At 35.6% G+C, this 26,023-nt stretch overlaps 2 protein-coding genes across 2 annotated transcripts in view; both read right to left on the bottom strand.

Moving 5' to 3' along the window:
• Window positions 1-5,992, bottom strand: part of LOC120348713 (GRIP and coiled-coil domain-containing protein 2-like) — a 37,230-nt gene extending 31,238 nt beyond the window's left edge. Inside the window, exons 1-3 of the mRNA XM_039438445.1 lie at window positions 5,794-5,992; window positions 4,995-5,129; window positions 3,238-3,573 (exon numbers count right to left, since the gene is read on the bottom strand). Coding sequence (XP_039294379.1) covers window positions 3,238-3,573; window positions 4,995-5,118 — 460 coding nt within the window. The 5' untranslated portion in view covers window positions 5,119-5,129; window positions 5,794-5,992. The remainder of the gene's footprint in view (window positions 1-3,237; window positions 3,574-4,994; window positions 5,130-5,793) is intronic.
• The window catches only part of LOC111049325, a 32,323-nt gene continuing 12,233 nt past the window's right edge, over window positions 5,934-26,023 (bottom strand). The window contains exons 2-5 of the mRNA XM_022335363.2: window positions 21,647-21,758; window positions 16,512-16,642; window positions 13,268-13,428; window positions 5,934-6,071 (exon numbers count right to left, since the gene is read on the bottom strand). Of these exons, the coding sequence (XP_022191055.2) occupies window positions 5,988-6,071; window positions 13,268-13,428; window positions 16,512-16,642; window positions 21,647-21,758 (488 nt within the window). The 3' untranslated portion in view covers window positions 5,934-5,987. The remainder of the gene's footprint in view (window positions 6,072-13,267; window positions 13,429-16,511; window positions 16,643-21,646; window positions 21,759-26,023) is intronic.

Consider the following 26,023-nt stretch of genomic DNA (forward strand, 5'->3'; position numbering starts at 1 on the left):
TTCGTCAATGAAAAACGTTCCAATTATAGAAATGAGAAAATAAAAGATTATCATAAAAACTGCGACCACGCCCCGTTTTGGAAAGCCAATTTTGTGACACCAGCTGTTTAAATTCTAGAACTTGGCTAAATCCCGAGCTCGGAAACCGGCTCTTAATGGTATTCACCACAACGTTGTCCTTAGAGGACAACATTCACGTCTTATTCTATATTGGAAAAGCTTTCATGATAATGCTTGACTGCCAAGCTTTGAAATTTAAAATGAAATGAAATCAATCGAATCAGTCAGATTATCATCCATGGAAATATGACTACACTATCAACAAGCTTTGAGAGAAATAGTGAGGTCCATGTTATCATGGCAGTGGAGCAAGATAGGAGTACAGAGTTGCAGTTTATATGAGTAGCCACTGCCTTCTATAATAGTACATAGCTGATTCCAGCCTATCTGTTGGAATATTAACTGTTCATTCTTGTATGTTGTGAACATATTTTTCAATGGTTGAATCTGCCAACTTCTGCACTGTCACTGGTCTATTCAGCTGCAGAGTATTGTGTCCCAGTATGGCTTAATAGTGCACATGTCATAAATGGCCATGAGGACAGTTAGTGGCACACTCATGGCAACGACAACACCATGGCTTCCGGTGCTTTGCAATGTTGCAAATACGACGCAGAGAGGCTCTGATAAGAGAATATGAGAAAATCACTAAAGGGCCACAGCTGCCAATCATACACTCTTCCAGAGCTCAAGCATTAGCTTTTCTGGGAGAGCCCATTATTTCAATATTAAAATAAAAGAAAACTTTCGTTGAATATGTTTTTAAATTAGTTTAGATTATAATTAGTTATAACATTATAAGAATGTTTTTGTTTCACTTGTTTGTAAAAAAAAGAATGGCAATAAATTGATTTGAAATTTGAAAATAATATAGCTTCCAATTTGAAGGTTTCTTGCAATTTTTTTCACATATTGTTGAAGGATGCGTATGATTAGAATTACATAAGTTTAGAAATCCTCGAGTGAAGCATTTATTTCATTTTTATTCTTTATTCATTTTTTTTCCTCTCTTAGTATTGGGGCGCTACTCCTACTAGCGGACAAGTTTCACTTATGCGAGTAGATTTCCACCAAGCTTATGCTATTTGAAGTGTTGAATAATAATGTAATGATAATCCTCAATCCATTCAGTTTGATTGTGCATTATAACTCTTACTAATTAAGAATAGAAGTATTAATGCTATTATTGTTCAATTTATTATTTTTTAGTAAGGAATTTTATTTATTTGAATTGATTGTGGTGAATTGCATTTGTGTTTTATAGTTAATGTTTGTACCTACTTTGTGGAAATAAATTTGAATTTGAATACAGGATCTTCTGCCTGGTCTTACTCGGCTGAAGTCGCGTCACTCTCCGATGCGAACAGCTCCCCAGCTGATAGCAGATGGCTTCTCGGTGACTGAAGCTTGGCAGAGCAAACGTTGATTAGTGATCCAACTCTACCTATGGGTGGTATGAGTTTGCCTAGGGGAGAATGGGCTCTCACTAATCGTTTCGGCACGGGTGTGGGAAGATGCGGCAACTGGCGGACCAATTGGGGCCTAGCAAATGATGGGTCATGCGACTGTGGAGCTGAGATCCAGTCCATGAGTCACATTATTGAGGAATGTCCCCAGCGTCTTTTCCCTGGTAGAATGGTGGGCCTTCACGGCGGCGGCAATGAGGCATTAAGCTGGCTGGGTGAGCTGGATTTGATTTTGTAGCGCGGGTATCGGCTTAGCTTCCTTCATCTTTATAGCTTACTTTCTAAACTATTTATACTTTTCAACCATCTCTGTGTATTTTAAAATATTGACGTGAGTACTATTTTTTGCTCTGTTGTTTTTTTTTTTTAATTTGTCTAGCTGACAGGGAACCATACAATATTTATATATAACGGTTGAATAATACATTTTTATAATTGAGATTAAATATTTTTTATCAATTATATTTCTATATTGTTTAAAAACGCTCTGGAAACGTTGCGAGTGATAGAGTACAGTGCAACGTATTCTATTCTAGAGAAGAATGGCGCTATCTGTTTTGTCGAATAATAGACAAGGATAGCAACACCAATGTTAATCAAATACTCTCATTATAACGTGGAACTCACTGTAGTGGCATTTTAGTATTTGAGTATTTTCTCAATAGCAATTGAACAGCTTTGCACAATAATTAAATCGGGAACACAATGGAAAATCGATGAGTTTAGCCATAGAGAGAAGATAGCATAAGAGGATAGCATATAGGACGTTTATGTTCAGTAATCGGCTTGAGTTAACAGTGAAATCTGGAACATAAAATACCTATACCATGAGACATCTTCTTATGCTAACTTTCCTCTATGGTACCACCATAAATGATACAGTATCACCACACATGATACAGTATCAACACAAATGATACAGTATCATCTCAACTTGATACACAACACCATAATTTGATACAAACGTTCAAACATTGAATGAATTCTACAAACCATGGGATATCTTCTTATGCTATCTTTTCTCTATGATTGTGCTCATTTTTTCGAAATATCTCAATAAGCATTGAAGTTATGAACTTGGGACTGGTTGCATTTGACTCCAAATTTAATTTCATCCTTCTCATGTGTATCATTTGACATACTAATTGAATTAATTAGACCTTTATTAGTTAATTACTATCTTTTCTCTATGGTATGACCATAAAAGATACAGTATCAACACAAATGATACAGTATCATCTCAACTTGATACACAACACCATAATTTGATACAAAACGTCCAAACTTTGAATGAATTCTACAAACCATGGGATATCTTCTTATGTTATCTTTTCTCTATGATTGTACTCATTTTTTCGAAATATTTCAAAAACCATTGAAGAAGGTATGAGGTATCTTGTTATGCTATCTTTTCTCTATGATTGTGCTCATTTTTTCGAAATATCTCAATAAGCATTGAAGTTATGAACTTGGGACTGGTTGCATTTGACTCCAAATTTAATTTCATCCTTCTCATGTGTATCATTTGACATACTAATTGCATTAATTAGATGTTTATTAGTTAATTATTATCTTTTCTCTATGGTATGACCATAAAAGATACAGTATCAACACAAATGATACCGTGTCATCTCAAGTTGATACACAACACCATAATTTGATACGAAACTTTCAAAAAGAGAAGCTATCTGTTCTTTATGGTTTAGCATACCTGTCATAAGGGAAGGATCGACATCCCAGAGTGCAGCGGCCCTACTGGTGGGTGACGAATCCCTTAGGATGCCCTTGAGCGGGAAGGAAGGGACCTCGTGTGAGTGTGACCTTGACTCCCCTCGCGAGGCCGCCTCGTGTGAGTGTGACCTTGACTCCACTCGCGAGGCCGCCTCGTGTGAGTGTGACCTTGACTCCCCTCGCGAGGCCGCCTCGTGTGAGTGTGACCTTGACTCCACTCGCGAGGCTACCTCGTCAATTAGAGACTGCAGAGACTCCACGTCATCGTGAATCTGCTCGAAACGGTGCGTTGGTTTGTCGGAGAATTCTTGGACACCTGAAACCATCAACAAAATATTCAACACCATACTGACATGTGATGTCGTGAATGTGATCAAAAGTGTGCATCTGCTTGTCGGAGAAATCTTGGACACCTAAAAACCATCAACACAATATTCAGCACCATACTAATCCAGTCAACATAGACATAAAACAGAGGGTATGCTTGCAATATATATTGTAGTTCTGATTTTTTGATATATTATTTGGATACATGAGAGAAGTCCATAACCAATTTCTTCATGCAAAATTTCCTTGTGCTAGATACAGAGTGGCCCAAGAAGTTAAGATTTTTCAAAAATGAGTGAAAAAATCAATTTTGATGAATTTTAGTTTTTGATCAACAATATCTTCCGATTGTTACCATTTCATGTATAATTCAAAATCCCTCTGGGCGTATTTTTGTGCTCTATAATCTGAGGATCCGGTAGAGCACTCTATCTCATATAGATTTCTAGGTACACCTGACAACAATAAGGAGCATTGTACCTGCTCTACCTGATTTGTATTGTGAAAAACACCTAATTTTCAGCTTAAACCATCATCTCCAACTAAATTGTCGTCACATTGATATTTCGGTAATAGTAACAGTAATATTAGTCGGCTTGAGTTAACTGTGAAATTTGTAACATAAACGCTCTATACCATGGGATATCTTCTTCTGCTATATTTTCTCTATAGTACCACCATAAATAATACAGTACCAACCACACATGATACAGTATCAACACAATATGATACAGTATCATCTCAACTTGATACAAAACACCATAATTTGATAAAAAACTTCCAAACGTTGAATGAATTCTACAAACCATGACATATCTTCTTATGCTATATTTACTCTATAGTATCACCATAAATGCTACAGTATCAACCACACATGATATCGTATCAACACAATATGATACAGTATCATCTCAACTTGATACACAATATCATAATTTGATACCAAATTTCCAAACTTTGAATTAATTCTACAAACCATGGCATATCTTCTTATGCTATATTTCCTCTATAGTATCACCATAAATGATACATTATCAACAACACATAATACAGTATCAACAAAATATGATACAGTATTATCTGAACTTGAAAAACAAACACCATAATTTGATACAAAACTTCCAAACTTTGAATGAATTCTACCAATTATGGCTTATCTTCTTATGCTATATTTTCTCCACAGTATCACCATAAATGAGACAGTATCAAACACAAAAGATACTGTATCAAAATAAAATGATACAGTATCAACAAAATATGATACAGTATAATCTTAACTTGATACACAACCCCATAATTTGATACAAAAATTCCAAACTTTGAATGAGTTCTACAAACCATGGTATATCTTCTTATGCTATAATTATTTCTCTATGCTAAGTTGGTATGCTTTTAGATTTGTTTTGGTACCTTGTTCGGATGGGTCAGTGATGCGCCTCTGCTCATAGCTGGGACTAGTGGCGGTTGACTGGGGGGAGACTGACGAAGATGTAGTGGTGGTCGTGTTGGCCTTCTGTCGTGATTTCAGGAACATTGAGCCACCACCTGTGATCACAAAAGAAGTTACATATTAATATAATGTGAAAAACTAAAATAAAGATTCAATATATTGCAATACAAATATGTAAAAACTAAAATGAATACTCAATATATTACAATACAAGAATACTTTAGTCCATAGTATCATTATTATTTGTCATGTGAAACTGTATTATTTGAGCATAGCTCCAACAGAGTAAGACGTCAATTAAATAATAAAGGCTGTGCAAAAGCTAAAAATAAACTTTCTACTGGTGATATTTTTCAAAGTTTTTGTATATCATCAAGCTATCAAAATGAAAAAGTTTTCTCAGGAAAATTTTTTCCGATCATTACTTTTTGAGATATGAGCGCATAAAGTTTAAATTTTTGGGACAGAACATTTCAAATTCGGTAAGAGGTCAATCCATGAGATTTGGAGGATAAATTCTTCATGGTATTGTTGATCCAGTAAAACAAAAATTTTCTGAGATTATAGGTTTTTGAGAAAGTTATTCAATTTACTAAAATGACCAAAAGTAACTCAACTCAAAGTTATTTGTGGTCATTTCCAGTTAATTGAATAACTTTCTCAAAAATTGATTCAATTGATGTTTTTCATTCTGTAATTTGTTTACTGATTTGGCAATCAATTTGATTTGATTTGAACCTGATCTTCCTTTCTACTGACCTGTAATCTTGAAGCCGCCACCCGTCCCTGCACCAGGCAAGGCATAGCTTGCATCCACCGGTGCACCGGTTGCACCAGGGTCCCTTGCACCGGATGCCGGCAGCCCACCGGTATCCCTTGTACCGGGACCCAGCTGCCTTACGGGACTACGACCGGTGGACGCTCGGTGTCCCGGCGCACTTGTCACCGGCGTACTAGCACCCGGGTGCACCGGCACGGCCGCGTCTCGGTGGCAGAGGAGGTCGACCGGTGAGCGGTGGTACTGAACAGGATGACGCCTGCAACATACAAAACTATAGTTTTTTAGTGTTTTTTTGTACCAAAATTTATAAAAATTGTACACGTGAAATTCTAACCTATCTTGGACTTTGTCACCTATACATTTGGAAGAAAATAGCACAAGGACTATCTTATTATTTTATCTTTCAATGTTATTACATTAGTGTCATTTGCATTGTAAATAAATAAAAATGAATAAATACAAGTCAGCATTTTGCTAAAGTGAGGTCCACAATATAATGACAGTATTCGATTAACTTTGGAGTTGCATCCTTGTTAATCATTACACAAAGCCCGTCGTAAGGCATTGACGGCTTAAATTATATATTCAGGCGGTGGGATCTTCCCGCAAGGGACTCCCCACCAACAAAAGCCATACGAATTCACTATTACACAGCAGAAAATAATCAATCTTGAATATGAAAATCTATTAAATCATAGAAAAATCTATTTTTTGAGGGATAAAATATAATTGATAGCAATAATACTTATTTATTTATTGATATACATACATATGCATATAAAGGCTCACAGACAGTACCTTTTTTACACAATTAATAGATAACCATACTACATAATAAAGAAAACTTAAAAGATGAAAAAGAATATGGAAAGAACAATAGAAGAGAATAAGACATAACGTAAATCAAAAATTTAATAATAATAAGATAAAGAGAACAAAAAGAGTTTCACCAAGAGCTTATAACATTTCATGACTCAAACGAGATACAAGATAAATCATTTCACAATTTTTCTTAAAGACATTAAAATGTGTTCGAAAACGGATCTATATGTTCATTCAAAGTATGTATAATCTTAGACCCTTAATAAGAACCATTATAGTGATGAGTAGTTCACAAAAGGGATGTGAATAATATATTCTTCTTGGCCTTGCATAGGTACACTGAAATACAATAAATTTATGAATGATGGAATATGACCTTATGATTTTAAATGTTGAACATAGCATAGAGCATTTACAGATCTGCGTAATTCTAGGGAGTGTACGGTAACTTTAATATTGCCTTATGATGTGTTTTAACAAGAATAAACAAATAATATTATACATGAGATATACCGGTATCAGCTTCTTCTTCTTCTTCTTCTTCTTCTTCTTCTTCATCTTCTTCATCTCAACCATTTCCCACTCGGGGTCTTCGTTTGGAGTCAGACGCTTCCAGGAGTCTCGGTCGTGGGCTTCGTTTGGTGTTAGTCCCTTCTCTACCAAGATCTTGGGCTTATACTGATACCGGTGTCAGCTATCCTCTACAAAAGGCAGAGAATCGGCAACGCTGTTCTCCTATCTTTCTCGACTGCAATTATAACGTAAACCTCACTACAGAAGTATCTTTAGGTGGTTTCACTGCAACGCAGGCTAAACTCCTCTGTGATACTTATCTACTGACTTGACAGTGCTCGCACACTACAGAGTGTTTGATAAGTCACTCCCTATTTTGATACAGCTATAATTTCTCTATTTATGAACAAATTTTGTTAGAACTACATTTGTTAGACAGAGCACTCCTTGAGGTTGTGTTTTACACCAATTTTCATTTGTTTCAGTTTAAAAATACCCCCTCTCTTGACTGTGGAAGAACGAGCCAAAATAGCAGCTCGTTATGAGGTATGGGGATCTGTGGTGCGAGTACAAAGGTGGTGGAGGGCTGAACGAGGGATCCATACAACACTGGATGCAAAATTAAAAATTCCCATTCCAAATACTAACTACAGGGAGACCATCAACGTCAAGGACATCAGAGAATGTTGACAGAGTTCGTGAAATGCTCATGAGGAGCCCTAAGAAATCACTGCGTCAAGGATCTCGTGAAAGTGGTCTTTCACATTACTCTGTTTCAACGATTCTTAAGAAATATCTCAGTGTTTTTGCATCCAGAGTTGCATGAATCCCTCGTTCAGCCCTCCACCACCTTTGTACTCGCACCACAGACCTCATAACGAGCTGCTATTTTGGCTCGTTCTTCCACAGTCAAGAGAGGGGGTATTTTTAAACTGAAACAAATGAAAATTGGTGTAAAACACAACCTCAAGGAGTGCTCTATCTAACAAAAGTAGCTCTAATTAAATTGGTTCATAGATAAATAAATTATAGCTGTATAAAAATAGGGAGTGACTTATCAGACACTCTGTACATCTCAACGTATATGCGCATAGAAGGCGTTGCGCATATATCGGCTATTTGGAGATTTGTGGTTCAACACATTAACGTATGGTTTCGCAGCCAAACTGACTGTGACAGTATTACTATTATAACTATTATTTACTTTCCATCAATATAACCATGAATACTACTATCCTTATTCGAGTACAATTAAGGGTACTGGTTATTCCTTATTATGGTGGGGATGAATATGCCAAGGAAGCTTGTGAGACTGGTGCAGATGGCAATGAAGAAGGTGGTATGCTATGTAAGGATTGCAAGTAGCTTATCGGAGCCCTTTGAAGTGGAAAATGGCGTAAGGCAGGGGGATGCCCTTTCATGCTTGCTTTTCAACCTTGCTCTAAAAAAAGTAATCAGGGACTCGCGAATTAATACTAGAGGATCACTGTACAATAGACTGACTCAGATATTAGCGTATGCAGATGATGTGGACATCGCATGTAGATCGCCAGCAGCTATGAAGGACGCCTACACGCGGTTGGAGGAAGCTTCAAAAAGAATTGGTCTGGTAGTAAATGAGAATAAATCCAAAGTTATGGTGGCCTCCAACTCTGGAGAAGGGCGAGAGCATGGCCAAAGCATAGAGATCCAGGGGAAAAAACTTCGAAATCGTAGAAGAGTTTGTATACCTGGGATCTTCTATAAACTCCAGAAACGATTCAAGTAAAGAAGTAAGGCGAAGGGTTATGCAAGCAATAGATGCTATTACGCGCTATCAACTCTGATGAAAAACGTACTCTCAGTAGAAAGACCAAGCTGCTGCTATACAAAACAATCATCATGCCTGTCTTACTGTATGGTAGTGAAACATGGGCAACTACGGTGGCGGATGAAAGAATGCTGGGCGTCTTTGAAAGAAAGATCCTGAGAAGAGTGTTTGGAGGCATACAGGAAGCAGGAGTCTGGCGTAGGAGGCATAATGATGAACTTTATAGGCTGTACCAGTATGCAGATTAGCCACTGTGATGCGAGTTCGCAGGCTGAGGTGGGCAGGACACCTGGTACGAGCTGACGATGCCTACCCCCCAAAGATGGCAATGGAAGGGAAATATATGGCCGGCGAAGGAAAGGGCGACCCAGAACAAGATGGATAGACGTAGTGGATAAGGATGCAGCAGTAATTGGGGTGCGAAGATGGAAAAGTGCAGCGGTGGATTGATTGATGATTGATTGATTGAGTACTTTATTTATGTAGATTACAATATATACTGGCTTATACACTTATATACAATAGCTTACAATACAGCAAAGTTATAGATGAATTTACATAATATAGACTAAGAAAATAACTATTGAACTGTATATGATATGAAAAAGCAATTTGTATATAATAACTATAGATAATAATCATATGTTATGCATCTACATAAATTGGCGGAGCTTTGGACATATCAATGTCCATTCTTTGGGAAGAATATTAAAAATATCCTCCCCACTAACTCTCTACCAAAACGTTAATTTCGTTATTTAAACTAAGGATTTATTTATTAATGGAAATATTGTAAAAGTTTAATCAATATGAATATTGAAGAGAAAAAAAATAGTAAATTGATAATAGAATAATTATATAGGTAGATAAGATCAAATAATTGATTAATAAAATGAAGTAGGCTGAAAGTAGATCAGGTTATCAAATTTCAGTATATACAGCAGTATGCAGTGGATAATTGAAATAACATGAGTTTATATAATATATATATATACAATTCGTTCTATAACATGGTTAAAGGTTTATATTGTGGAATGGGTGAGGGATGGTTGTCATGTGATCGTTCTAGGGCCGGACAGTTTCAGTCATTTGTTCCAAAATATGTTTTTTTAAAGTGAGGTTGAAGCTCGCTCGGCTCTCGATAGACCTGATAGAAACAGGAAGTGTATTCCATGCACGACAGGCACTGACTAAGAAGGATTTTGTGAAAATAGAAGTTCGATGATTGGGTATCCTTAAAGTACTTTCTCCGGTTCTAGTATGTGAAGCATCTGTCCTCCTACCTTCAGAGACAAATTTGAAATCATCTTTAAATAGTTCGGATTACCGTATTTCAATATCTCTAACAAGCTTGATTATCGAAAAAGCCTCTGATCGGGAAGCTTCAATGTTTAACTAGCAATGTGGGCTGGGGTATATGATCATGGCGTTGGAGAGAGTAGACGAAACGTAGACAATAATTTTGGCAACGCTGTAGTTTTCATTCAGAGTGACTTGCATATCATTAAGAACAGAATTACAATACATTAAATGTGGGAAGATGAGAGATTGAACCAATAATAATTTATGTTTCTAGGGAGGATATCGTGCATTTTCTCAATGCATGCATGGCTGAGAATACCTTTTTACAAGTTTTGTTCACTTGTTCTGACCAGTCAAGAGTATTATTCATAATAATGCCTAAATTTTTAACTGAGCTACAGTAAGGAATGTCATTACTATCTACACTAATTTTGTGAATCGATTCAAGGTCAATATTGTTTATAAGACGAGAATATCCAATTATAATGGGTTGTGTTTTGATGGGATTAAGCTTAAGGCCATTTTTCTTTGTCCATTCCACTACCGAATTGATATCCTGATTCATTATTCCAACTGTTTCATTAATTTTTGTTATGGGACAGCTTAAATAGATTTGAAGATCGTCTGCATAAGTATGGAAACTGGAGAATTTGATAATGGAAGAAAGGTCATTAGCATACAAAGTGAGAGGAGAGGGCCTAAAATTGAACCTTGTGGTACTCCATGCATAACGTTTTTCCAAGTTGACTTTTTGTCACCGACAGATACACATTGTTTCCTACCTAATAGATAGGATTTAAACCAAACTAACGAGTTGTGACTGAAACCAAGAATAGCCACTTATTCAGAAGGACTGTATGATCAACAGTATCGAATGCTTTAGAAAAATCAAATAGGGTGAGGATGGTGCATTTTCTTTGGTCCATAGCTAATCTTATATCATCAGTGACACGAAGCAGAGCTGTCTCAGTTGAATGGAATTTTCTAAAGCCTGATTGAAAGTTATGAAGCTTACTATTGTTGTCTAGAAATTTTACAACTTGAGCATGAATGAGTCTTTCTAGCACTTTGGACAATGCAGGTAAAATACTGATTGGTCTAAAATCCTCAACTTTATTGGGTGATGGAACTTTATTTAGAGGGCGAACCAGAGCAAACTTCCAGTTTTCAGGAAAATGCCTTCTTCAAGTGACTTGTTGAAAATGTATGTAATGGTTGGTAAAGCAGCAAATAACATCTTCTTGATAAATTTAATAGGAATTTTGTCTACACCCGTAGCATTACTATGAATACGTTGAATTGCTCTGAAAGTGTCTTCTTCTGAGATTGGATGGAAATGAAATTGATCAGTGATTGGTAAATCTAAGTTATAACCTGCTCTTCAAGATCATCTATATGATTAGCAATGACAACTTCGTCGCGTTGGTTAGAATGTGAAACGAAATGGTCATTTATATTATTCAATGGTAAGTCAATTTGTGGATTCGATTTCTGTTTGCCAAGCCCGAATTCTTTATTCCCTGCCAAAGTGATTTAGAGTCTTGTCTATTGTTTGTCATAAACGAATTCAAGTACCTAATCTTTGAGTTCCGTAATTCCTGTTAAACCCTATTTCTAAGGCTCCTATACTCTATCAAACTGTCCAAGTCAAATGTCTTTTTAAATTTTCTATGTGCTTTGTCTCTACGTCCCATCATCTTAAGTATGTCTTCAGTCATCCACGGTACTCGTCGTTTTCTATTAATCCTCCTCGTCACATAAGGTGCATGTTTGTCATACAAAGTCAAAGTCCAATTCTCGAAAGTCTTGACCATGTCATCAACTGAGGGTAATGCTTCAATTGATGCCATGGAGTCTGAGCCACATCAGTCAGGAGGCGGCTTCATCAAAGTTTTTGAAGTCTCTATAAGTGATAATTTTCTGTTCTGGCTTGGGTATCTTATGGGAAAGTACACAGTAGATCAAATCATGTCTAGAAATAGCTGGACTGAGATTTGGCCTGCTTGAACAACCTCATTGGGATCACTAACAATGAGAAGGTCAATGAGTGTGTCTGATTCATTAGTATGATGAGTTGGATCGAGAGGTAAAATAGTCATGTTTAGGCATTGAAAAATTGTAGTCAGTTGAGAGTAGTCAAAGTTACGATTTGTCATGTTCAAGTCGGTGTTCATATCCCCCATAACTAGTATACGGTTATAACAAGGCATAAGAGAAAGCAAGGCATTTTCGAATCTGTGAAATGACCTATTTTTGGTGGGCGATAACAGATACCAACGAGTATTTATCATACTAGATAAGGATAATTCAGTAGCATAACTCTGGTCTGGAACAATACTCTTGTTTAGATGTGATTAAAACTTTTGTTTTGATACCAGAGACAGAGGTGCTTGTGGACAGAGATGCTTGGAGGCGGAAATTGAGGGAGGCTGTGACCCGCGCTGGGTTGTAATGCCAAATAAGAAGAAGAAGGTTATTCCTTATTGAATTTAAATTCGAATTTGTTGTGGGTTGAATTAGAATTAGAATATGACGTTGTCTGTAACTATGATCAGTTGAATGGCAATAAAATTATATTTATCTATTCATTTAAATTAATTTCCAAGTAGCCCCGGAAAAATACTCATGAATACTTAATACTACACTTAATACTTAGTAAAAACACTTAACAATATAACTTATAAAATACATAACTATGAACACAAATTATAACTATAATTGGAAATGTGTAATGATCCCCTCGGGCTATAGAACTCGCTTGAAATGCTCTATTTCCAGAATGGATTCAAAGTACAGTATGGATTGCAAAGTACTGGTACTCATAATATTTTGATTATTTAATTCAACACCAAGATAAATAAAGTTTTCAACCCTCATGGACAAACTGATATGTAGGCTAAATAGACAACTGACCCCATCTAAGATATTTGAAATCTATTTGTTTCAAATAAAACACTCACAATGAATCCTACTTCAAATCAGTTTCTCAAATAATTCCAACTCACAGTTTCTCCAGATGGCGAAGTGAATCTTTTGGTGGGTCTTTTATTAATTTTGAGGCTTTCTTTGCTGCGACTGGTGTGCATGGTGTCTGACGTCACAGAATCAGCTGCTTCTTCGTAGCTTTTCAAATCCTCTCTAATCGATGTCTTTGAATCCTCTTCTCCTGCAAAAAGTATACAAAACAATTATTCATTAATCAATTCATTCCCATTATTGTATTTATTGTCAAGTGCCTCAAGTCATTTTTTATAAAACAAAATTATAACATTCAATACAATTAAAACAATGAAGTTTTATACATTGAATAATTTCTTAATAGGCATAGATAATTCAATGAATAAATAATATACACCCCACTATAAATAATGGGAAAATGGGAATTTCCCATCATATCTCCCTGCTTCCTGATACTTTAATTTTTGCTAAAGTCTTGTTTGTTACTCTTCTAGTAGACTACCTGGTAGACTTCAACCCAACACCCAGATATGTGTTGGGGTAGACTACTTCTACTAGAAGAGAAACAAACAAGACTTTAGCAAAAATTGAAGTATCAGGTAGCAGGAAGATATGATGGGATATTCCCAGAAGAGAAGGAGAAGACTTCAATCAATTTCTTTTTTTGCTGAGGGTGATACCCACACGAACTCTAGGCTTGTGCATGAGTAATGAGGCGGATGATAATGAGTGATGAATGCAACTACAGTTTTGGGTGGGTTCCGAACAACCTTTTTATATTGAATAAATATTTATTCTACACTGTTCCTGCATAATCTATTTCACACTTTTTGTGAAGGCTTTCAAAAAATGTAAATGTTACACAGGATGATATGATGAATATCGGGTGGCTCGTTGGAGTAAGTGATAACGCGACGGTCTAACAATCAAGAGAACCCGAGTTCGAATCTCGACTAGGGCCAAAAGTTTTTGACCTCAGCACAATCACATACATACGACCACCCTGTCTTTCGGAGGAGACGATAAGCCGTCGGTCCCGATTACCTCAAAAGTAGTCGTCATCTCTCATCATCATCACTCTCACTCATTACCGACGCACAAGCCTAAGAACTTATGTGGGCATCACCCTCATTATTAATATGAACTTCTACTGTATTTATTTATTCAGTAACCAAGCTTTGGAATAACTGTACTGTTTGCGGTTCTTGCATTAAAGCATAAATGACTGAATCAGCTTGGGGAGTTCTGAGTTTGGACATTGATTATTTAAAATAATTATAATTAACATGTAATTTATACCCCTTTTTTCAATTTTATTTTAGTAAGAGTACTAAGTGTTTCATTTTATATCATATTGAGTAGCCCTACAAGATACCATACACAATTAAACTCACTCAGTAGACTCATGGCTACTATACTAGATTTGGGAGGATAACGGAAAGACACAGGTTAGAAGTTTCGCACTACATGGAAACAGTAGCGGCTCGTGATCTTCTAGCTTGGGGGTTAAACCTCATGATCTATTGGGGACAAAGGTCAAGAGGATATAGAGTATCGAGCATAATCAAGTGTAAAGGTGATCAATAATAATTTCAAGGAATTACACCCCAAAGATTGAGCATAAATTTTCTACAAATATAAATTGTTTTTTCCTGTTCATATTTTTCTTGTTTGATTTTTACTTCGGGAGTTGGTCTACAATTATGTTTTATTTCACACCTATCCTTGATATTAATATTGTTTGTATTTAACAAAAAATACTGAACCTTATTCATATTTCTTCATCAAAATGCTGTTACGGTAACACAACAAATTATATTCACACTCTCACTAAAAGAAAATGGACACACAAGAAATACTCACGAATACACATGAAACACAATCATTAGAAATTACTATATTCTTCTACACGCAAAACAAATTTATATAACGAAAAATGCAGTGAAATCTATCACAGTGAATAGTGTATACCCGAAACCATATCGTATAACCTCAAAACTGTCACGCTTATGCTACTTCTTGTTTACCGCTTTTTTACTGTTTACTGGCAACAAATTTAAATTTATGGGTTATGAAGCAAGTTCAAGATGGCACTGTATGGATATCACAATTCATTCCGAGGTTTACCGAATGCTTCACTTGCCTCGGCTAGGTTCGGCTACTCTCGGATGAACTCGTGCAAACTTGGTTCAGACAGGATTGTGAACCAAATCCGTGCTAGCAAACCGAATCCCTCCTCCGTTCCGCTACCTGACCCAGCCCTGTTTTTTGGTTCACATCGGGGAATGAACACTGCTTTCCACCACCACCCGTCTCATCATGCCATTCGGTGCTGTTCCGCCATGCCATTTGGTGCTGTTTCAAGCAAGCCACTCCTGGCTCTCAGGCACCGGCCGCAAAACATCGACGTTAAGTTTATGTAGATGAAAATAATGTTGTGAAGTAATTTCGTGAGTATAAAATAAAAATATATAATTATTTGAGTTGCAAATTCATCATTGTATAGGAAGTTGATTCAATTATGGGGGTTCAATGAACCATTGAAAACATAGGACGAGCCGCCACTGCATGGAAAGGAAATGCTTCACAATGCTGCCTTTAGAATTACAGGCAATAGAGAACATAAAAAAATTAAGTATAAAACCCAATGAGTATTTAATATCATTGACTCTGTACTCCCTACAAGAGTTTACAGATCACACTGTAGGTTTATGATTGTTGTTTATCACTTTTAGCTATTTCTATAGGAGGTTTAAGACTGTTTTCTACTACTTTTTATATTATGTTTGTTTGTATTATATTGACGCTGTTCCTGATGTACGGTACCTGTACTCCTCTACATGATTATGAATAAAGATTTTTCAATTCAATTCAACCCTACTATAGTAACATGATATTTGTATAGAATCTTGATGAAGTTAGTGATATAAGTGATAAAGCATTTCTTATTCTAAATGATTGTGATATAACCAACTGATACAGTAGTTCCAATCCAGTATTCTTGAACTATTAGTTATTGTAGCCTATTGTGCAATGATATCAAAAGAAAGTTTTTAACTTTCAATAAAATCTGTGGTTTTTGACAATTATTTCTTAGTCCTTTTATTTAATATCAAAATGAAGAAACATTTGATTTGAAACTTTTTGTGTGGAGTTGGTGAGTTAGATATGTTGTGATAGATATATAGTTAATGTGATTCATTTGAAATAGAACGTTTTTACTGATTCTAATCAAACGATCACAGTAATGAATAATTTGTAATAGATTAAATTTATAATCGAAAGATTCACCTGTGGAGCAATACCCGTCTAGTCTTTTTTTCTTGACAATTGCCTTGTAGTAATCATCAAGGGGATGATCCCATCGCGAAGAGCCGTTCTCGAAATTAAAATAGTAGTACCGTTTCAATTTATCGTCATATCTGAAAACAAAATTAATAAGATAGAATAAATAAATTTTTATCGTCATCAAGCAACATTGGCAATAGACAAAGTCAAAACTAATACTAGACAATATAGATACAAGTCAGAAGGATATAAGTTATACCATAGAGAAACGATAGCATAAGTAGATATCCCATGGTATAGGGCGTTTATGTCGCAACTTTTACTGTTATCCCAAGCCGATAGTCCACGTAATTCTTTCCCATGCAGCTGTGTGACGCTGGTAGTCTCTCATATTGTGCCGTTCATACACTCTCACCCCAACAAAACAGTAAAAATTGTCAATAATCGACAGTAATCGGCTTGATATAACAGTAAAAGTTGCGACATAAATTCCCTATACCATGGAATATCTACTTACACTATTGTTTCTCTATGGTTATACGTTATTAAGGAAAAAATAAAAATAAATTCGTATGGCTTTTGTTGGTGGGGAGTTCCTTGCGGGAATGTTCCACCGCCTGAATATATAATTTAAGCCGTCAATGGGCCTTACGACTGTCATACTTCAGCCGGGACCGACAGTTTAACGTGCCCATCCGATAACACGGGAGTGATCTGTTTAAAAAACTTTTGGCTCTCAGTGGGGTTTGAACCCGGGATCTCTATGCTGCTACGCAAGCACTCTATCCACTAGACCACGGATCACTCAAACGTTATTAGGAGATGTCTTCTTAATCAACCAATCAATTATAAATTACAAAGAACATGAAGTTTCCACCAAGAGAACTATCTTATGAAGTGCAGCAATTTGGTTGAGCAAGTTATTCGAAATTGAAGTAGAAATTTGGAGATCCTATAGTCTGAGCAAACCTAGGGCTAGGCGCACACCAGTTAGTCAAGCCAAGACAAGACATGATCAGACACGTTCAGTGACAATATTTCACAAATTTGCTTATGAAGACATGTCTATTTTTTTCTTTTTCATTCAACATGTCTAATTGCTATGACTAATCAGTGTGAGTTGCGTCATAAGCAACAATGTGAAGTATTGAACGTGTCTGATCATGTCTTGTCTTGTCTTGACTAACTGGTGTGTGCCTAGCCTTAGATTGCTCTTATGGAGTTAAGTGTAGCAAGTTATAACAGAATACAGAGAGCCTGTCAGCTAATTATCTGAAAGAGAAGGCGCGGAAGAGAGTGTAGCATAAAAACGACAACAGTGTGCTCCTACTGTTGTATTGGAATAACATTGGCCCTGTGCTGAAAAACTAAGATTTGCACGAAATATAGTCACTACCAAGAAAAATTGCAGAAATTACAAAAGGTGAATCCGTTGAAACTTGCAAGTTGTGAAAAAATACACTCACATCATAAATTAGCTTTGTTTAACAAGAGTTGGACCAAGCCATACAAAGCGTTTTTCAGGCGTCTCCAGAAGAGTCGGCAAGGCAGGGAGCTCACCGATTGGGCGATTATCAGCTGATTCCCGAACGCCAACCCAATCAGCCAATCAGAGAGCATCCTGAACTTCTGACTCGTCTGAAAACGCCTGAAAAACGCTACGTGTGGCTCGGCACTAAGACTTTAACTACCTAGGAGATCGCAATTGCAAACATTAGGCCTACATGTTATTGTAAATCGACAAAAATGTTGGATCCATTCTTAGAAAGGAGAACTTTTAACCATCTTAACTTCAAACAATCAAATCTCTGGGTTTTCTTTCATATAAATCTCATCAATCATTATCATCATCAGAATCTCATCATTACTACCAGCGTCACATAGCTCCACCAAAAACAACTACTAGGACTATTGGTTTGAGTTAACAGTGAAATTTGCAACATAAACGGCCTAAACCATGGGATATCTTCTGATGCTATGTTTTCTGTATGGTTATTCTAGAAGCTATGTGACGCTGGTAGTCTCTCATACTGTGCCGTTTTCACATACAGTAAACTGCTCGAGTTGAACAAAAAATCTGCTTGAAATTTGGAACATGAACGACCTAAACCATGGGATATCTTCTTATGCTATATTTTCTCTATGACATTACTCAAATCCACATCTTCAGCTCTCCATTCAGAAGGTAAGTGTACAATCTGAAATATCTTAAAAATTGAAAGGATAAATTAATAAAAACAATATTAAACTTGTAGTACCTACCCTTTTCATTTAAAACATTTTAAAACTTTGAAACATTTCAACGACAAGTTTCGACTTACTTTAGCCATTTTCAAGTTAAAATGGTCATCTCAAAAAAGGATACTGTCACCTGGTCGTATGGGACATATACATGTATATACAGGGTGTTTCAGAAGTAGTGTCGAGAATTTTAGGGTATTGTACCTGGATGCTAGGAGACTACAAATGTCATATTTGAAGTGTCCAAAACTCAGCGGTTATCCTTATAGCTGCCATTTTGTTTTTTTCACTTAAAAATTTTTATCTCAAGAACGAAATGTTGTATTGATCTGAAATTTGGCATGAATATAAAGACTCAACTATAAAAAATAAAAAAAAAATTTTTCGTTGAAATTTTTCAAAATGGCGGCCATTTTAAATTTTTGATGGCGAATATCTCGAAGACCGCCCATTTTACAGAAACTTTACAAGAGACAAAAAAGTTAGCAAATTTTTTCACAATTCCAATGATACCTAATTTTTTAAGATTGGTCGAAGAATAACAGAGAAATTAATTTTTTTCGTACTGCATGCATGACCACTTTTCACCATTTAAAGATCAATATTAATTTTTTTATAATTTCATGAAAACCGTTCTTATTACAGAAATATACAAGAATAACTTTCCTCCAAATTTTATTTTACATTGAAAAATATTAATTTCACTCAAATCGGTTCACTGATACTAATGCAGCAATTGCTCAAAATGCCGTCCTTCAACTTGATTACACAGTCTGCACCTTTCAATCATGGACCGTCGAACTGCTATAAAAGCATTTTCATCATCTTGAATGGCACCTGCTGCAGCAACCACTCTTGCCACAAGGTCTTCTTCGTTTTCTACTGCGTGCTGTAAACAAGGTCTTTCATATGGCCCCAGAAAAAAAAATCTAAAGGGTTGAGGTCAGGTGAACGTGCGGGCCACGGTACTGGTCCACCCCGCCCAATCCACCGCTGACGATAGGTCATGTTCAGAAAGTCCGTAACAACATTTCCGAAATGAGCAGGGGCACCATCATGTTGAAACCAATATTATATCTGTTTGCAAGAGGCACATCTTCCAAAAGTTCTGGTAGTATGTCTCTTAAAAAAGTAATGTACGTGGAGAATTCAGACGATTAGGAAGAATGTATGGTCCAATCACGCGATTACCTAAGATACCCGTCCAAACATTCAGCGAAAATCTATGCTGATAACCACGCACTTTGACCTCATGAGGATTGTCTAAGGCCCAGACGTGACTGTTGCGAGAGTTGAAGATTCCTTCTCTTGTAAAGCTGGACTCATCGGTAAATAACACATTTTCTAGAAAATTTGGTTGGATAATGTCTTGCTGAAGAAACCAACGGGCACAGTTTACTCTTGGCACATAGTCGCGTTCAACCAATGAGTGAACTTTTTGAAAGCGGAAGGGGTGAAGTCTTTCCTTGTTTAGTACACGCCACACAGAAGAAGCACTTGAATTGATTTGCTTTGCAACTGCTCTCGTACTCGTTCTAGGATTGAAATCGAATTTCTGCAATACTTCCTCTTCAAAAGCAACATTTCGAACTGCTCGAGGCCTACCAGCAATTACCCTGTTCCGTTCAAATGAACCAACTTCTCTCAGCCGATTGTGAGTTCTTGTGAACACCTTGTCGGAAGGGAGACGGCGGTTTGGAAATGCAGCTGCATTCTTCTTGCTTCGGTCGCATTGCCAAGAGCTGCTCCATACATGAAGTGAATATCGGTGTACTCCAGCGAACTAAATTCCATTACAATAATTAAATATTTGTGTAGAAGCAACGTAAGAAAATATTGAAACTGGAAATTTAAGATAGAAATAAGACCTAGGAAACGTGAGACTAAGAAATAGGAAGCACTACATCTGGTTCTTTACTTTTAATGAAACAACAATACTTTTACAAGACAAACATTATCATCTGAAAACCATTGTAAAATCATCTGTTTGCCCATATGGAGCCATACCGAGTTTCAAAGCTTCATCTTAAATACATCTGGAATTAAAAAATTAATATTGATCTTTAAATGGTGAAAAGTGGTCATGCATGCAGTACGAAAAAAATTAATTTCTCTGTTATTCTTCGACCAATCTTAATAAATTAGGTATCATTGGAATCGTGAAAAAATTTGCTAACTTTTTTGTCTCTTGTAAATTTTCTGTAAAATGGACGGTTTTCGAGATATTCGCCATCAAAAATTTAAAATGGCCGCCATTTTGAAAAATTTCAACGAAAAAATTTTTTTTATTTTTTATAGTTGAGTCTTTATAGCATAAATATTCATGCCAAATTTCAGATCAATACAACATTTCGTTCTTGAGATAAAAATTTTTAAGTGAAAAAAACAAAATGGCAGCTATAAGGATAACCGCTGAGTTTTGGACACTTCAAATATGACATTTGTAGTCTCCTAGCATCCAGGTACAATACCCTAAAATTCTCGACACTACTTCTGAAACACCCTGTATAATAATATATTTATCTCATATTGATCAGGATTTTAGAGTTATAAATTTAAATTCATTGAACAATATTTTACAATTTTCATATTTTTTTATTAATTTGAATAAAGTAGCCCATACATGTAAAGTGATTTTATGTTTGAGTGAATTTTGTTAGCAAATATTTTGAAATATTTTTGGTGTAAATTTTCAAGTGTTCATTCTGAATATCTACAGAAATGAAATAATGTTTCATTGAATTTTGTTAGCGAATATTCTGAAATATTTTTAGCGTACTTTTTTATTTCAAGTGTCCATTCTGGAAAATATCTACAGAAATGAAATAATGTTTGAGTAAATTTTTTAGCGAATACTCGGAAATATATTTAGAAATGAGTTGATTTTTGTTACTTACACAGGCTTCCAGCCAGGAGGCAATGCTTGCATGAGCCCCTGCCGAGCGATGGATAGCAGATAGCCCTCAGTGTCCGGATTGATTCCGATCCGTTTCGCATACTGGATAACCTCTGCAACAGACAAATACATCATTATTTCACTAGTAGCAAAACAATATAAAAAACACTAGTAGTTCTGTGAACAGTAGACCTCGCGCAGTTATAAACCACAGTCTCCTCTAATACTGTCCATCAGAGTAAATTCTGTCCTGTCCTGTCGTGTCGGCGAGATATCGGTGTGTAAACAACTAATAGCTGTTTGGGTTGTTGTATCGACAATGCTAATAATTTGATGTAAACAGCTATATCATCAAAAGCTTACCGAGTTGAAAGCAGAGAAATGTCAAGAGAAAATACTATGCTACTTCAAGTTATCAATTGCATGCCTCACTGCATGCTATCAATAGTCCACACAACAGCTGTGTTTTCAATAAGTTACATTGAGATATTGAATTGCATGCGTCATTGCATGACATTTATAATCCACTCGACAGCTGATTTATGATGAATAATTCTATACCATGATTTTTACTCTTATATTGGCGTATGAAGGAGACTCCTTTTCCTTTTATATTATCCTTGAAATGCAAAATTTCCAAAAACCTTGTACATACGTCGACGTCAAATTTCATGAAAATCTATTGCTGTGTTTTTGCCGTGAATGCGGAACATAAATATAAACATATAAACATACATAAAGAGAAATGCAAAACCGTCGACTTGGATCTTAGACCTCACTTCGCTCGGTCAATTACTGGAGAATAAAAATATGAAGCAAAACAATGAAAAACACGTTACAGGAGTAAAAAAATATGAAATTACAGGTAAATGATGATGATGATAGTAATGGGAGAAAACAGTAATCACGAAAAACCCAGACATTTGGTTAAATTAACTAATAACAAAACAGCATTTTTATTAAAGAGAGCTTAGACTGTTGCATTGTCTCTGTTTTAATCCAGGATTAAATCTATATTTATGAATGTACTGATTGTCTCCAAAATAGCAGGATAAAACAGTAATCACGAAAAACAGACATTTAGTAGCAGAACAATATAAAATATAAAAACACTAGTAGTTCTGTGAACAGTAGACCTCGCGCAGTTATAAACCACAGTCTCCTCTAATACTGTCCATCAGAGTAAATTCTGTCCTGTCCTGTCGTGTCGGCGAGATATCGGTGTGTAAACAACTAATAGCTGTTTGGGTTGTTGTATCGACAATGCTAATAATTTGATGTAAACAGCTATATCATCAAAAGCTTACCGAGTTGAAAGCAGAGAAATGTCAAGAGAAAATACTATGCTACTTCAAGTTATCAATTGCATGCCTCACTGCATGCAATTAATAGTCCACACAACAGCTGTGTTTTCAATAAGTTACATTGAGATATAGAATTGCATGCGTCATTGCATGAAATTTATAATCCACTCGACAGCTGATTTATGATGAATAATTCTATACCCTGATTTTTACTCTTATATTGGCGTATGAAGGAGGCTCCTTTTCCTTTATATTATCCTTGAAATGCAAAATTTCCAAAAACCTTGTACATACGTCGACGTCAAATTTCATGAAAATCTATTGCTGTGTTTTTGCCGTGAATGCGGAACATAAATATAAACATATAAACATACATAAAGAGAAATGCAAAACCGTCGACTTGGATCTTAGACCTCACTTCGCTCGGTCAATTACTGGAGAATAAAAATATGAAGCAAAACAATGAAAAAACGTTACAGGAGTAAAAAAATATGAAATTACAGGTAAATGGATGATGATGATAGTAATGGGAGAAAACAGTAATCACGAAAAACCCAGACATTTGGTTAAATTAACTAATAACAAAACAGCATTTTTATTAAAGAGAGCTTAGACTGTTGCATTGTCTCTGTTTTAATTCAGGATTAAATCTATATTTAGAATGAACTGATTGTCTCCAAAATAGCAGGATAAAACAGTAATCACGAAAAACAGACATTTAGTAGCAGAACAATATAAAGCATGGGAATATTAGGGTAGGCACACATCAGTTAGTCAAGACAAGACTAGTCACGATTAGTCACAATACTTCACATTGTTGCTTATGAAGCAACACACACCGATTAGTCATTGCAATTAGACATGTCTTCATAAGCAACTATGTGAAGTATTGTGACTGAACGTGTCTTGTCTTGACTAACTGATGTGTGCCTAGCTTACAGAAGTATAAAGAGAAAATAATGAACTTGAAATTTATAGGATGATGATAATAATAGGAGAAAAGAGTAATCACGAAAACCTAGACATTTGGTTAAATTAACAGATAACAAAACAGCATTATTATAGGAGGCATTTTTTCTAAACTGCATTATTTTAAACTGCTTGTCTTTGTATTAATCCAGGATTGAATCAATATTTACTAATGCTCTAATGATTTCTCAAAAATAACACACTACAGTGTATAATAATTTTTTTTAATATTTATTTGAGATGTTATCAATAATTATCTAAATACATAATTGAGAATCAATTATAATTTAAAACTACACTGCGCTTTGAGGAATATTGAATCTTGGAATAATGGAATAACCTACCATTTAATCAATTCAATTCCAACTCTAATATGAATAAATACATTTAATTCTACCTCAACAAATTATGAACATTAGTGATACATTCTAGATTTTTCACACTTTACTGAGTTCACACATGTCCCTGTATATTCTACAGCTCCTTACAATTAGGCTAGACATACACCAGTTAGTCAAGACAAAACATGATCAGACACGTTCAGTCACAATACTTCACATACCGTAGTTGCTTATGAAGGCATGATTGTCTAATTGCAATGACTAATCAGTGTGTGTTGCGTCATAAGCAACTATGTGAAGTATTGTGTCTGATTATGTCTTGTCTTGTCTTGCCTAACTGGTGTGTGCCTAGCCTAAGATATGTAGGCTTATGTGATTTCATTAGAAATCATATCATTTTCTCTCAAAGACTGTGCTATTTTGAGAACTGAGGAAGAGGTTATTAAAGTTTTTTTCTGAATAATAGTTTAAGTTTGAAGAAATTTCAATAAAACTTCAACATTTTGAATCAATAAAAATTGCAAAATAGCAGCTCCGTTTTTTCTGATGATGTTTCAGTACTAGAATGAGTACTTAATAGTAAAGCATTTTAAAGTTTATTGGGTAATCAACAGTGGATAATTGATTGAGCAATTTACAGTAGAGCACTGAATGATGTACTCTAGAATGAATTCATCAATACAGTAAAAAACTGATTGCTTATCACTTCAATAAGACAGACAGACGATCCTCCGTATTGTAGTGCCTCCGTAATGATTTATCTATAGAAATAATTGAAATTGAAATTATCTTTATTCTTCTTCTTAGAAAGTACAAACAATACACAATATACATATACAAAACTTGAAGAAGGTTCCTCACATGAGCAAAGCCTGTGTGCGAGGAACGAGAATTTTTTTAAATTGTTTACTATTTTAAAAAATGGGACAAGGATTTTCATTTTTATTTCTACATTGAAGAGTAGCCCTAGCAAAAAAAAGACAATATGATTTATATATTTACTTATTCATACAGAAAACCAAATAAGATAGGTAACCAAACTAAGAATAGCCAAATGGTCAAGAAAGGAAATGGTTGATAATAACCAAAATTAATGATAACCAAAGAAGAATAGATAACCAAGTAAGCTTTCTTATTCATGCACGGATTAGTTCATTGTTCAAGTTCAATTTTATCTCCAGTTGTCAGAACAATGAAGACCTCATCACTGGCTGGATTTTCAAAGCAAAATTTAGGTCACTGAAATGGGATAAGCGTGAATTGTTGTGTGAAAGAGAGTGTATGGAAGAGAGAGAGAGAGAGAGAGAGAGAGAGGAGAGAGAGAGAGAGAGGGGGGGGAGAGGAGAGTTTCAGAGTGGCGCAATATCTACAACCGTCGGTTAATTAGACATTTTACAACACTGCAGAGAGATGAAAATTCGGCAACCCTAGTGAAATGAAAGCAAAATAAGCCGTCACTGGAAATTTCCATACAGCAGACAATTTCTCTTTTAATTTTTCATTCAGAATTCTTCCTAATTTCCTCTCGACGGGGTAAAGCGATGAAATTTGTTGACAAAAATTTCCATACAGCCGATTTTTTTTTCAATTTTTTATTTAGAATTCCTCCTAATTTCCTCTCAACGAGCTAGAGCGATGAAATATGTTGACAAAAATTTCCATACAGAAGAATTTTTAATATTTGGGATGCATTATTCCTCCTAATTTTTCTTCAACGAGGATGTTCAGAGTGAGAGGATGAATAATTGCGAAATAAACACTATT

This window comes from Nilaparvata lugens, chromosome 11 (genome assembly GCF_014356525.2).
Source record: "Nilaparvata lugens isolate BPH chromosome 11, ASM1435652v1, whole genome shotgun sequence".
Lineage (NCBI taxonomy): Eukaryota > Metazoa > Arthropoda > Insecta > Hemiptera > Delphacidae > Nilaparvata > Nilaparvata lugens.